Here is a 15,055-nt window from a genome sequence, read left to right on the forward strand (position 1 = left end):
GTGAGAGATTGAGAAGGACCTCCTACAAAAGGTGAGGTCTGAGCTGAGACTTGGAGAAAGCCAGGAGTCAGAAGGGAAGAGGAGAAGCATTCCAGGCAAGGAGAAAAGTTAGTGCAAAGACAGGCCAGAGATGGAGGTCACCATGGCAGGTACAGCAAAGGTGCCGATGAAGCTGGATTGTAGCGGTCATCGAACTGGAAGGGCCTTAGGAAGCATCTAGTTCAACGGCTCCATTTTACAGAACCTGAGGATCAGAGAAATGAGCAGACTCTGCCCAGGTCACACAGTTAGGGACTAAATAGAGACCAGAACCCAGGGCTTCTGTCCCCAAGTCTGATGGACACCATGACTCCGTGCTGCCTCTGAACAGGAAGCAGGACCATAGAAGATAGCCAGAGAGCTGAAGGGAATCTCAGAGGCATCTAGGCCAACCCTTTCATTTTGCAAATGAAGAAATAGAAGGCTGGGGAGATTAAGTGATTCACCCATGATCACACAGGTAGCAAATCAGGCAATGGCTTTTTGCTCATTTGCTAAATGGCTTTTTGCTAATTGCTAATGAGAAACCAAGCCTAGAGCAGGATATGTACAGGAGTGACCTGAAATTGTCTCCCATAGCCACCAACAAAGTCCTGCCCTTATCCCCTCATGCCTAGTCTAGTTTCCCAGCTCACAGACTCTTCCTCCTGGTGTCTTTTGTATACTGCTGCCATCTTAATCTTCCTTTATGTTTATTTGGGGCAGCTAGGTGGGGCTATAGTGCACAGAGAACCAGGCCTGGAGTCTGGAAGGCTCATCTTCATGAGTTTAAATCCAGCCTCAGACATCTAGTAGCTGTGTGACCCTGGGCAAGTCACTTAACACTGTTTGCCTCAGTTTCTCCATTTGTAAAATGAGCCAGAGAAGAAAATGGCAAACCACTCCAGCATCTTTGCCAAGAAAACCCCAAATGGGGTCATGAAGAGTCAAACATACACACTGAACAACAACAAATATCTTTTCATTGTTCATAAACCTTCAGTGAGTCTCTGTTGCTTATCCAAAAACAAAACAAAAGAAAAACAAAAAAGGGCCCAACTTTTTTGTCTGGCATTGAAGACCTTCCACAACCTGGCTACCTTCCCAGCCTTATCTCCTGCTTTATTTCATATACAAAGCCTTTGGTTCTAACCAATATGATGTAATGAAATGAGTCTGGGGCCTTCAAGATACGAGACCTGGGCTCAAATCCTAACTCTGACACTTATTACCTGTGTGACCCTGGGCAAGTCATGTCACTTTTCTGTGATTTCAATTTCCTCATCTTTAAAATGAGGATAATATTCCACATATTATTGACTTCTTCTTGTTGTGAAGGAATCTTTGTAAACCCCAAAGCTTTGTAGAAATGAGAGCTATTGGGATCAGCCAAATAGAACTCTGTTCCCTGAACATATTGTGTATTTTCCATCCTCTGTACTTTTGCTCCTTCAACCTGGAGTTCTGCCTGGCTTCCCTCCCAACCACCCCCATCTCCATTAAGTAAGGTTCACATGACTCGGCTCTATCACCACAACCTTCCGTGAAGCTCTTCCCAGCCTTTCCTGCCTCCACCACCACCAATAGGGAAGAATCCTCCCTCCCCCACATACCTATAATATTCTTTGTACCTCTCCCATGGTACCTAAAACTTGTCACCATGGGCTATACATTTTGTGCTTATGTATTACTTCAATACTTACCCAAGAGTCAAGATTTTAGCCAAGTGTCTGCTTCCTTCTTTGATGCAGAATGTACCTTTATACGTTTCTCAAGTCAAGTCAACAACCATTGATTGAGTACCTACCGTATGCCAGCCCTCTGCTAAGTGCCGGAGATACAAAGAAATGCAAAAACCAAACAGTCCCTACTCTGGAGGGGCTCACAGGCCAATGGGGGAGACACTGTGCAAGCAACCATGTACACACAAGGTGTGTACAGGACAGCTGGAGGGGTCGTTTCAGAGAGAAAGCACTGAGATCAAGGAGGCCTAGGAAAGACTTCTTGCAGGTAGTGAGACTTTAGCTGAGGCCTGAAGGAAGCCAGGGAAGCAGCGGAGCAGAGATAAGGAGGGAGAACATGACAGGTACAAGGGATAGAGAGTGAAGATGTTTGGGGTTGGTAGACAGAGTGTTTTGTGAAAGGAACAGCAAGGTCAGTATCACTGGATTTCAGGGCACGTAGAGGAGAGTAAAGTGTGGGAAGAATGGAAAGGTAGGAAGAGAACAGTTTATGAAGGGCTTTAAAAGCCAAACAGGAGGTTTTCTATTTAACCTGGGAGGGAATAGGGAAGCCATCGGAGTGTATTGAATGTGGACGAGGATGGCAAGGTGATATGGGCAGGGCTGTACTTAGGAAGATAAGTTTGACAACTGAGTGAAGAAAGGACTGGAGAGGGGAGAGACCTTTATTGACAGTTTTCTGAGTTGCTATGACCAAAAAATTTGCCATTTGGGGGGCCACACTCAGTCAGGCTGGTCTTCGTACATCAAAATGCGTGTGCACTCACGGGCGCACGCGCACACACACACACACAGAGTCCATCCACAGGCCTGTTATCCTGGAACCCTTTAGAGCTCACTCATGTGCTCCAGTGGCAAAGCCTTCAGAAGCTAAGGGTCATCTCCGTAGAGCATAGGAAGGGCTTTTGGGAAGGGTACATCATTCCTCTCCACTGTCAGACTGTGTTTTTAGAAGGATGGGGATTGTTTCTTATTCATTTCTGTGCCCTATAGCGCCTAACATGGATGCCTTACGAATCACAAATGATTAATAGGCATAAGTTGAAGCCTAGTAAGTGTTTCTGAACTACTCCGATGGGCGTTTGTTAAGTGACTATGAGCAAAGCACTGTGCTAGGTGCAAAGACAAAAAAAAGTCTCTGCCTTCAGGGAGCTTCCATTCTATTGGAGATGTCACACACACATATACACACATATGTATGTGGGTATGTATATGGATATGTGTGTATATACATATATACTTTTGTATATGTATATGCTTTTGTATAATCATGTATGTTCATGCATGATAATTTGAAGGGGGAGAGACAGAGAAAGGGGACCTCCAATGGGAATCAGGAAAGGCAATTGTGCCTGTGCTGAGCCTTGAAGGAATCCAGAGGGTACCAAAGTAGAGATGGAGGAGTACTTTCTAGCCTAGTACTAGTTGGCGTTTATTTAGCACCTTGAGGTTTTTGCTAAGCACTTTACACATGTTATCTCACTTTGTCCTCACACCAACCCTAGGAGGTGGGTGCTATTAGTATCTCCTCTTTACAGATGAAGAAAGTGAGGCTGAAAGAAGCAACTTGCCCAGGGTCATACAGCTAGTAAGTGTCTGAGGCCGGATTTGAACTCAGGTCCACTGTATCCCCTAGCTGTCCCACGGTGGACAGCCTGGCCAGTCTAGCTCCTGCTTCAGATTGCATGTGCCTGGGAGCTAAGGGAGGAGTTTCAGTGTCAATAGTCTGATGAGATGCTTTCTGCTGTACCTAGACCAAAGGAGACCCTTCACTCTCCCCTAAAAACCCCTTTACGGTGTCTCTGCTTCTTTTTGCTAGCTGTGCTCAGCCCCTGCTTTCTATAGCCTGCTCAGTAGAAGCATCTTGGAGTATGAGCTTAGACTCATGATGCCAAAGAACATTAGAATTGACAAGGACTTGGAGAGACCATCCAGGCTAACCCTCACATGCTCCAGGTGATAGAAGGGAAGACCAGACAGGAGAAGTGACTTGCCCAGGGTCCCACGGCAAGTTAGTACCCAAGCTAGAACTAGAGCCCAGGTCTTCTTATGTCCGGTCTAGAATGCTTTCCACAACATCACCTTGTCCTGATGCCTGGACAGATGGTTGCATGATGACATGTAGCTGCCCACTCTGTAATGCTCCTGTGGGGGGGAGGGGGTGGGGGTGTCAATATGGTTGATATTTCATAGGTGTAGGCAGCAACCTGGAGAGCCCTGAAAGGTTCCAGTGGTGGGTAGGGGAGAGAGAGAGAAGAGAGAAGGTGTGGAGATTAAAGGAATGAGAGAGAAAGAAGAGACAGAGAGAGAAACAGAGACAGAGACAGACAGACAGAGAGAATGAAAGAAAGGGGGAAAGAAAGAGGGGAGAAGGAAGCAAGAGGGGGTGAGAGAAAGGAATAAAAGAGGAGAAGAAAATAAAATGAGAAAGAAAGAAAAGAGAAAAAGGAACATAACGAGAAAGGAAGAAAGAATAAATGTTGGGTGAAGATTAGAAATTTCCTTGATTGAGATGCCAGGAGGAAGGAAGGAGATAGGCATTTATTAGGCACCTACTACATTCCTTCCACTGTGCAAATATTATCTCAGGGTCAAAAAGATAAAAAGTTTAGTCTAAGCTATTAGTTTTCCACTAAATACAAGCTGCCTGCAAAGCAGGCATTGATGACCGTAGAAAAGAAGCTTAGCCCACCCGCATCCAGCCAAGGGAATCCTCTCTCAACTTGAACTCTTTCCTCCTGCAGGTGGATTCCTACAACTCAGATCCCCTGATCTGCCATACAGGATTAAAGGTTTGCTTTGGCATCCAGTTGCTGAATGCTGTATCCCGGGTGGAGAGGGCCCTCCCCAGGCTGACCCTGCCAATTCTGCTGCTGCAGGGATCTGCCGACAAGCTGTGTGACAGCAAGGGGGCCTATGTACTCATGGAAGCTGCCAAAAGTCAGGATAAGACCCTGAAGGTAAACCTCCTCTGGGTGTGTGCGCTGTACTGGCTCCTAGACCAGCCATAGTGCCATGTGTGATCACCGGGTCATAGAGTTAAAGCAGGAACAGATCTTAGAGGTCACCAAGTCCATCCTGAGTCATGCTGTAGAAAAGGAATTGGAGGCACAGAGTAGTCATGGAGACCCATAGATGCTGACACTTGAATGTGGTTCCTGTGACTCTAACAACACAGACACATAGCCCAGTCACCTCTGAGCTGTGGCAAGAATACAGGCTGAAATATGGGTACCATTGACTCCAGCTAGGCACAGGTCTAGTTGTGCGTGCGTGCGTGTGTGTGTGTGTGTGTGTGTGTGTATGTGTGTGTGTGTGTGTATTCCAAAGCCTCTGTTGGAGTTGTTGACATACAAGGTGTTCAAGAGCCTTAGTCTTTCTCTCTTTCTCTTTCTTCTTCTCTTCTCTCTGTCTGAATATCTCTCTCTCACTTTGTTTCTGTTTCTTTCATTACCACACCTTTTCTTTTCTCCCCCTGCCCCGCCCCCCACCGTCCCCTCACTAGTGTGGGTTTCGTCTTTAACAGTTTAAAAATGCACCGAGACTTTTGGAATGTTCTGTGTTTGGGGTGAGAGAGCAGGCTTGGTTTAGGAGAGCACAGTGTGCGGAAGGGCCTGGATTGGTTCTGATTGAGCAAAGGACTCTAAGCTTGAGGTGAGAAGGCTGGAAAAAGCCACAACTACATTCTAGAATCTCCAAATTGGCTTTCAGATCATTTTGTGTGAGTAAGAAGTATTGGCCCATACTCTTCTACCAGTGACTGAAATGAAAAATGGCCATGGGTGCATAGCACCTATGAAGAGGGTGGTGCCGAGGTCTAGGCCCTTTGATGTTGCTGGTCTCCTCCTTTGGTCTCTCCCCACTGGGTAGTTGTGCACTCCTGACATCCATAATGTTATACTCTTCTCAAACTACAAATATTATTAAGATGCTATGAGATAGGCCTATGGGAACCGGGAAGAGCTTGTTACTTACCCTGAGAAGTAAAACTGAGAATACTCCGGAGACCCAGAGAGACTGAGCAGAAGAGCCACACTTGGTGGGGCAGTCGGAGCCATCCTAGGCATAGAATGGGAGGGGTTCAGACAGGATTCAGACAGAAGGAGGATCTGGATTAGAAATTCAAACTTTGATGAACTCTGTACATGGCAACGACAGCCCCAAAGAAAAGCACGCTCTGCAAGAGTCGCTATGTATCTTTACAGCCCTCTAAGATATACAGCACGCTTTTCCTCCTCTGTGAAGGAGATAGTACCATACATGTATGGGGTATGTGTATGTGTGTGTGTACATATACACACAGACATATACTATGTATGGTGTGTATATACACAGACATACACGCACATGTACATACGCATGTGCATATATCTTATTATAGTTATGCATATGTGTACATGTGTGTACATATGACACATGTGTGATGCTGTGTTTATATGCATGTGTGCGTCTTGTGTTACGTGTGTGCACATTTTATGTGTATGGCATATGTGTACATATATGTGTATATAGATAGATATAAAAGATTATATAGACTGTGTGCCCATACAGAAATATATATGTGTGTGTGCATGTATGTATATGCACATATTATGTGCATGTGTACATATATACTATTTCTATATAATGGCCCTTTTATAATTGATGAAGCAGAGTCTCAGATTGGTAAGATGGTCACATGATCTATCCTGGGTCACCAAGTTCTTAAGCTTCCAAGCTGGGATGAGAGTCTAAGTGTTCTGATGCCCAGCCCAGATGCCATGCTGCCATCTGCTAAATGGCTGCCCTTTTGGTGTTAACCACCATCAGTAAGCCTTTATTGAGTATCTGCTGGTCTTTCCAGCCCCACTTTTGTAGACAGATTGAAGATTTGAATTCAAATTCAACCGATATCTCCAAAGAGCCTACTTCATCTGCAGGGGGACAGTCACCATTGGTGATCCTGAGGCATAAGTCCATGTTGTAAGCTCTCCTGTTCATTTCAGGTGCCCGTGCAGGTGTCTTCTCTCTATTCTATCCTTGGTGGCTCTGACTATCTGTTTTTCTCTTGGTTGTAGATCTACGAAGGTGCCTACCATGTCCTCCACAAAGAACTTCCCGAAGTGACAAGCTCTGTCTTCCATGAAATAAAGATGTGGTTCTCTCAAAGGATAGCTTCAGGAGGAGCCACTTCCAAATCCTAAGCATATTAGCCTGTCATGGTCTATGGGAAATAGGCAGAGAAAGGGGTGGAAGCTGGTTTCTTGGCTTCGTCTTACCAAAATCTCAAATTGGAGGAATTCCTAGCACAATTTGTTAAAAAAAAATATGTAGACATTCCTATTATGGGATGACCCCCCTGTCAGCTATTTGAACATTTCCCTTAAGGGGAGGGGAGTGGGGAGGGAGAAACCCTTTATGGAAAAAGGGTACCAGGTGGGGAAAAAGCTACAGGCAAATCTCAAGATAGGGTCTCTATGCCAACGATTATAGGAAGGAGCCCCTGTACACCAACTCTCCCAGCTCCGGCAGGGGAGTAGGGTCTCTCTATGCTGCACTAATATTTGCAGTGGTTTTATAATTGACAGTTTGTTGAGTTTCTCCTCCTGATGTGATCTGTATCAGAAGGACTCCTGCCCTGTTCCCCCACTTCCCACTTTCCATTTGATGTTCAGATAGACAGAATGTGAGTCCTATAACCAGAGGAGCCAGGTAGGAGATCTTCTCGTCATGGGATCAGTGTAAGTCATTCCATGATCTATTGCGTGGCTAATTCAGCTGGCTGGGATTGTAGTGCCACCAGAGTGAGGCTGTCATCCCACAGAAAAACTGAACATGGGGGCACATTAAGCTCCTTCTCAATAGAATCAGGTTTTCAGGGGAAAATCAGAATGAAATATTCAAAAGGAGCCTGAAAAATAAGAGTACATGAACGAACAAAACAGGAGACAATTCTCTATTTTCCCCAAATAGACCCTTCCCCTTTCAAAGGACAGAAACCCTGGAGTTAATAGACAAATCTGCTATATACCTTCAAAGAATCCACCTCGACTTATTTAGCCACTGACACTACGAAAGAAAAAGCCGTATTTAATATAAAATGTTTAATATATGATGCATATTTTAAGAAATATAGTATTTTGGTGATTGGGAGAAGACTAATTATCAGAGACCAAGGAGGGTTTGTGAGGACCTTGCTAAAAAAAAGTCCATGGTGGATATGGGTGAAACCCTCAAGACTCAAGACAGTTGCCCAGCCTAGCTCTTCCCATCTCTGTCTTCTTCAAAGGGTGCCATTAGGATCACTTATATCTCTTAATATGGCTCTAGCCATCGGTCTTTGCCCCCAGCTTTGCCTATTAGCCTTGGGGGAAGACAAGAGTGGACTCTGCTGATGAGGGCCCAGAGGTGTTCCATTGCTCTTTGGAAGATGTTCATCACTCCGAAGAACAGGACCTAAGGTGCCTTTCCAGGGTCCCTCACCCCACCCATAATCCCAGATTGACTCTCTGGAAGAGAGCAGCTATGTCCACATCCATCTGCCAGCTAAGGCCCGACTCTCTCGGAGTAAGAACCAGCAAGACTTAGGAAATATAAGCATTGGAAATGAAATGGTTTGAGTAGAGAGCTAATGGTACCAAGAACACTGTTTGGGTGGTCTGCCATCGAGGAAACTAAAGCAAGTCTGAACAGCCCAGAAGATGCTCAGGAGATAAGACAAGAGAAAACAGGAGCTTTCAAGGTGACATTGGTGTGAGTGATGAGCAAACCCTGGAGACAGTCTTCCTCCCTTCATCGATTCTACATGGAGGGCACTTCTCACGCCAGGGTTTCCCATCAAGTCGGTGGTGTGCGGGGCACCGATTGGCTTTGCCAGACCTAGTCCAGCTCATCTCCAGTACCTGAATGATGTGGGAGCATAGAAGACAAACTGACTCAGCAGTCTTGCTGCTTGGGTAACTGCTCCCTACATTCCATTTGGTGCCCTCAGGATGAAGTGAGGGCCACCGAACATTTCCTGGAGAAGTCACCGTACCGAGGACACAGCTACCTCTGGTGGAAGGATCCGGGTGCTCCCAAATTGCCGGCACATTCTCCCCAGTCTTGTCTGGCTCATTGAAAATGGACCTTGAAGGAGAGATGGGGAAATTGTTTGCCTCGTTTCCCAAGTCCGCCCAGCGCCGCCAGGAGAATTTAATAGCCCTAAAAATACAAATGTGGGAAAGCCAGAAGCAAGTTGGAGTTTTGCATAATTAACAAGCTGAATTCAGGGGGGGAGTTGCTTCCTTAAGCCAATGAGGGAAACTCATCTTCTCTCTCTCAGGCACCTGACGGTAGAGTCAGAGGAGATGGAAGAAGGATGCCTCCGGCCCTGATTCCAATCCAGCGGCCCACGTCTTCTCAGGTGTTGTTTCCATCTGCCTCCCTTTTCCCCTTTTCTCTTCTCTTCCCCTCAATGAATGCCAGCAATAAATAGGGGGTCATCTGGCTAAGACTCTGCAGTACTGTCTTTTCCAAAATAGACTTTTTTAAAAAAAAAAAAAACTCTGCATGGTTCATCAGATACACAGCTGTTGTGAAGCTCTGAAAGGGACAATTCAAGGAACAAACTCCACCACAAGGGTCCCTCCCACCCATCAGTCTGCAGGACTCATTTCTGTTTCCAGAACCGCACATAGACGCCAACCTCATCCACTGAAATGCCAACACCAGTTTCACAACAGAGAGGGAAAAATTACATCTTTCTACCACCCTGCTGAGAAGTGAGATTTTGGCCAAATGCCTTCTTCCCTCCCTTTCCAGGCCTCAAACTCAGCTGTAGATCTGAAGGTGAGGCAGAGCCTTGGAAAAGGCATTTACTGAAATATACCTGCCACATCGCCCAGGAGCTAAAAAGGTGCTTCTTGCTCCCATCCCAGCTCAGCTCATCGCTACTTTGTGGGACAACAGTTTATATGGCTAGGTTAACAGTGACTGGCAGTAAAAACTACTACTGGTACAGCCTCATCCATGCCTACCACCTCCAGGACCCCACTTTGGCCATGAGAGCCTGGGCTCAGGGAAGAGTCAATGAGATGAGCCACCTCAGAGAGATGGAAACCTCTTCCCCCAGCTCCCACAAGATACGGCTACCTTGGTCACCTAGCTCAAAGGCCACCACTCTAGGCTGGCAGGAGGGTCTTACTCCTGAGCTCATTTCCAGTGAGATCCAGAGAAGAACAAATGACCCCTGGTAAGACTGTGAGTACATAGTAATTTCATATCCACCTTAGCCAGGGCATTACCAAAGGCAGGAGACAGACAGGCACCTATGGGTTCATTGGCAATAGATGCCATAGTCCATTTGGTTTCAGATGTCTCAATTATGTGATCCCCCCTCCTTTAGCATCAGTTACCTGGGGAGGGAAAAATAATGCAGAGATTGAGTTCTGGGCAAAAGATTAACCCACATATACTTAGCAGGACCAAAGAATCCATCAAAAGAGCGCCATTTTTAGCTGAAGAAAAAAGCAAAAATCTTGAGTAGAGCCCTTAGCCTTCTAAGCAGTGAATGCTAGTCTTTAGGATGGGAGGGTTGATCATACTTATCATCCTCGCTCTTCTCCCAACAGTTCCTCGAAAAAGCACCCACTCCCCCCCCCCATCCAGCCCTCCTAATCCAGGGCCCAGGGAGTACTGAGAGGCAGGACCTAGTCTTCCATTGGGCACTTTGAGGCTCACATGCCTTAGCTATGTACTGAGAAGGTTTCTGAAGCAAGGTATGAAGAGGGAAACTGACTTCTGAAGAAACTGACCCAGGTGCTAGGGCTACTTCATCTAACTGCCAGTGGAGGGACAATCCCCCTTGGACTGAGATCAGTCTTGTTATGGACAGAAGCAGGCAGAAGTTCCCAAACCTGTAAGGAGCAAATGACAGAAATCTGAGTTAAACTGAGGCAGCCAGCCATACCTGGCACCGTGGAAGGTGAGGTGGAAATAAAGGCCAAAAAAGAAGAGGAGGAGGAGGAAGGGATAGAGAAAGGGAGAACTCTTTGGCTGGTATAACTGGGTCTTGAGGATACTAGGGACTGATAAACCAGAGTAGAGACCTATCTGTGAAGAAATTGTATCCACGGAGTAGAATGTAAGCTCCTTGAGGCAGGGACTGTCTCTCTCTTATAGTTGTATCCCCAGCACCTAGCACAGTGGCTGGCACTGAACAAATGCTTGTTGGTTGGTGCCCCACCATCCAGTCCCTTTAATCTTAAGGGGTTTTAAACTGTGAGCATGTGATGCCCAGCACCTTGAGCATGGTAGGAACTTAATAAACACTTGATTGAATTGCACTGGATAGGAATGGATTAGATTGGACTGGATGTGCATGTGAAGCTTTTGTATTGGAATGGAAACCAGTTGTTGCTGGTGAAGGTCCCTGGTCCCCTGGGAATCTCACCCTTTCACCAAGCCCCTCGTCCCCAGTGGTGATGGGGAGGTGGCAGGTGGCACGCTCAGGTCTTGATTCCAAACCATGTGGACTTCCACCCATCAGTGGCACTGCCTTCCTCGTGCACTATTGGAGGGAACTGGGTTTTCCTTTAAAAGAAGAACATAGCCCAATAGTGATTGAGCAATAGTACTCTGTGCCTGCTTCCCTTCTCCTTCCTGCCCCCGTCACTCTAGCATCCAAAGGCCCTACATAACAAAAGGCCAGAAGCACTTCTGTTCAATGCTGTTTTCTTCCCTGTCCCCAGCCCTGCACTTTAACCTGTTGCTAACATAAACCTATCAAGACCCCCAAGTGATTCCTAGCCCATTGCTCTTGTCATGTTCCATCGCAGTTCAATGACATAGACACATATAGACTTTAGTGGGGGCAAATGTGTACACGTTTAGCACTATTACAAGAACACAATGTATGATTACTGCTAATCGATAATAAAAACCTATGTTTTCTGAATGGCGTTGGATCTGTGTGTGCATCTTTCTTCAGTGGAACTTGAATGCTGTCGTGGGCAGCTCTCGAACATTTCTCCCCAAGACTGGAAGATGACAGTCTTCTTTGCCAAGATGGAGACAAGAATTTCAGCCGTTGCCCCACCGCCATCACAGTTCCTTCCCTTGCTAAATCTTCAAACCGCTGTTGGGGGCTTGGTGAGAGCTGTTTGAGGAGTGGGCATAGCTCAACTCCGTATGAGAGGTGTCCCTCTCTGCCGATCTCCACTGCCGGCCCCCTCAGCATCACGGACAAGCCCAAACAATCGTGAGCTACAGCTGGGTACAGGAGAGACAAAGCCAGTACAGGAGAGTGCAAAGGATGCTGGTGTCAAATCCGACCTCAGTTACTTGTTGCTTGTATGACTTTGGTCAAGCCACTTCCTTTCCAAGCCTCAGTCTCCTCATGTGTGTGATGAAAGGGTTGAACTAGATGGTCTCTAACTTGCCTCCCAGTCCTGGAGTTTCTGCTCCTATGATCTTCACGATGTTTGCTCAATTTAGTTTTCCCCTCTTCCTTTCCCACTTCCCTCCCTCTCCTTCTCTTTCCCTTTCCATTCCTTCTCTTTTTTTTACTCTTTCTCCCATAACCCACCATCACATGAAACTTAAAAAGGATGTTTTAATTTATTAATTTATTGCCTTGGCAGTCATACATGTTCCCTGTTTTTAATGGAAAAGACCAATGAGCCGAACGTTTGGTTTCTCCCCAAACCACGAGATTGCTGTGTGTTCCTTTCCCCTCCTGCCTAAGGCCATTAGCTCACATTTATGGAAGCACTTTATGGCCTCCCTGTGCAGAGAATCCAAATGTCAGAAGCCAATAGCTCTATCTTACACCTCTGGAGTCCTGCTTTCAATCTGGGAACCCTTTCTGTCTCCACTGAACCAGGAGGATAAGGGGAGGAGGGGGAAGGGAATGGGAAAGGCAGCTTAGGAAACTGGTTGAAAACAAAATTTAATTCAGATGTTTCTTCCTCATGGAATGCATCTGGCTAGATCACATTCTGCAGCTGACTACAGGAGATCCCTGTCCAGGGACCAAATAAAGACCAGACTCCTTTATCTGACATTCAAGGTCCTCCACGGACTGGACCAAACTTGTGATTTCCAACTCCAGAATTCTGTGATCACTGTAAGTGATCGCTAGATAAAAACCATCCCACCTAATAGATCTGGCTCCTCTCCGGTCCGTGGTCTTCATAGGGCTTGCCTGAGTCAGCCACCAACTGCAGGATCAGAGAGTGTTAGAGCTGGAAAGGAAACCAGGGCTCACCTTGTCTAACTTGTTCATTTTACTGATGAGGGAATTGAGGCTCGAAGAGGAAGTGAGCCATTCTATTTCTGAGGAAAAGAAACCCAGAAAGGGTAAGTGACTGAACCAATGTTGAACTTCAAGCAAATGACAAAAGAGAAGGCTGCTTTTAGGCTCTCTCATCATTTGAAAAGAAAACCAATCCATATGTCATTTTGTGTTGACAATGCAGCAAGAACCATATGAAGACTCATCTTCCTGAGTTCAAATCTGGTCTTAGACACTTACTAGCTTGTATGACCCTGGGCAAGTTACTTAAGCCTGTTTGCCTCAGTTTTCTCACCTGTAAAGTGAGCTGGAGAGGGAAATCGTGAAGCACTCCAGTATCTTTGCCAAGAAAACCCCAAATGGGGTCACAAAGAGTCATATGCTATTGAACAAAAACAACCAAAAAGACCAAGAAACATGATTACATCAGAGCTAGACAAAACCTCAGAGGTTTTCCCCCATTTTATAAATGGGGAAACTGAGTCATTGAGCATCAAAGTGACTTGCCCAAGGTCACACAGCAAATTAATAGAGCTAGGTCAGAACCAGGACTGCTGAGGCTTCGGCTTCTATGGCTGCCTCAGAAATTCATGACAAGAACCAGAGCCTGGTGAAGTGTCTGAGGCCTGAGATAAGGAAGAACACGACCCTGAGGAATACTTTGTATGATTTTAGGCAAGTCATTTCACTCCTCTGGGGTTCACTTTCCTCATTTGGACATGGAGGGGGTTGGAGTAGCTGCTCTCTGAGGTATCTTACAGCCTATGCTGCTAATACCCAGTGAGGATTTTACTTTTAGTTGAAAACAGTTATGTATTCACAGTAAAGGAATATTTATTATGCACCATTAATGCATTATGGATGCTCTGGGGAAAAGAAAGTGTATACTCAGCCTCCCACTGAGCCAGAGACACAAGTCTACACCAAAAAGGGCAGGCTAAAATCCCCCACAATGACTGTCCTTACTGCTACCAATGTTTCCCAGAGGGGAGTGGGGAAGGAGAGGCAGAGGGAGACAACCATTCAAAAGGACGGGTCCATAAGGAGGAACAGAAGGCAGGGAAAAATTAAGGATAATTGTCACTTCTTCGTATGGTTAAGGATGATGACCCACCAAAGAGGGACCACGTATTTATATCATTTTCCCCACTGCATAATTTCATCCTCTTCCAGTTCTGAGAAGGAAATAGACAGTGGTTTTTCCTCTTCAAGTAATGTTCCAGTTTTTCCAGAGAGATATTCTAATCCCAGTTCTTCCACAAACCACTTTTCTTCTTGGGACCTTAGCTTCCCCACCTGTATGCTGAATTGGTTCATAAGTTGACAGGATCATAGAGCTAGAGCTGGGACTTCACAGGCCATCTAATCCAACCTCCTTTTTTTATTTGTAGGTGAGGAAAGTAAGGCCCAGGGAGGGTCACACAGAGAGTAAGCGTCAGGATGGGACTAGAACCCAGATCTTTTGACTCTAGGATCAATGGATGAGATGCCTTCTGAGGTCCCTTCTAGATAGGAAATTCTGTGGGTCTGTGCTCCTAAGGAGAGTTGTGCCCCTGGACATCTGGAGATGACAAGCCTGGGAAGTGTCAGAATTCCAGACTTTATCATTTAAGCCTAATTGCTTCTCAGAGCTAAGTGGAGATGTGAAAGCCCTGAGGGGAAAATCAGAAAGAAAACCCTCTTTATCATTTTTCTCCAAGTACTTCCCCACTAACACCTGGAAAAATCCTGATCATTAAAATATTTAGAGTGATAAAAAGCTGTGTAAGATGTATGCTTATTTCCAAATGACCAATAGTGAAGAATGCTACCCATCCCCTGATGAGGAAATGAACTAACCAAGCAGAAGGAGACACACATTACTGGACACGACCAAGATAGGAACATGTTTTGCTTCATTGTCAAGGGCTTTTTCTTTTCTTTTTTTTTTGGGGGGGGTGGAGGCAGAGGGAGTAGGGGGACATAAATGTTAATTTTTTAAAATAAATTTTAAGGAAAAAGATGTATGTCTCTTGATGGCCAGCCTCTATTCTCCAAATGA

The 15,055-nt window shown here is 45.8% G+C and overlaps 1 protein-coding gene across 3 annotated transcripts in view; it reads left to right on the forward strand.

Moving 5' to 3' along the window:
* MGLL (monoglyceride lipase) overlaps nucleotides 1-11,680 on the forward strand; it is a 165,178-nt gene extending 153,498 nt beyond the window's left edge. For all 3 annotated transcript variants that reach the window (XM_036737425.1, XM_036737424.1, XM_036737426.1), the window contains 2 exons: nucleotides 4,505-4,720; nucleotides 6,818-11,680. In XM_036737425.1, the coding sequence (XP_036593320.1) occupies nucleotides 4,505-4,720; nucleotides 6,818-6,943 (342 nt within the window). In that variant the 3' untranslated portion in view covers nucleotides 6,944-11,680. The remainder of the gene's footprint in view (nucleotides 1-4,504; nucleotides 4,721-6,817) is intronic.
* Nucleotides 11,681-15,055: the final 3,375 nt, after the last annotated feature.

This window comes from Trichosurus vulpecula, chromosome 9, assembly GCF_011100635.1.
Source record: "Trichosurus vulpecula isolate mTriVul1 chromosome 9, mTriVul1.pri, whole genome shotgun sequence".
Classification (NCBI taxonomy): domain Eukaryota; kingdom Metazoa; phylum Chordata; class Mammalia; order Diprotodontia; family Phalangeridae; genus Trichosurus; species Trichosurus vulpecula.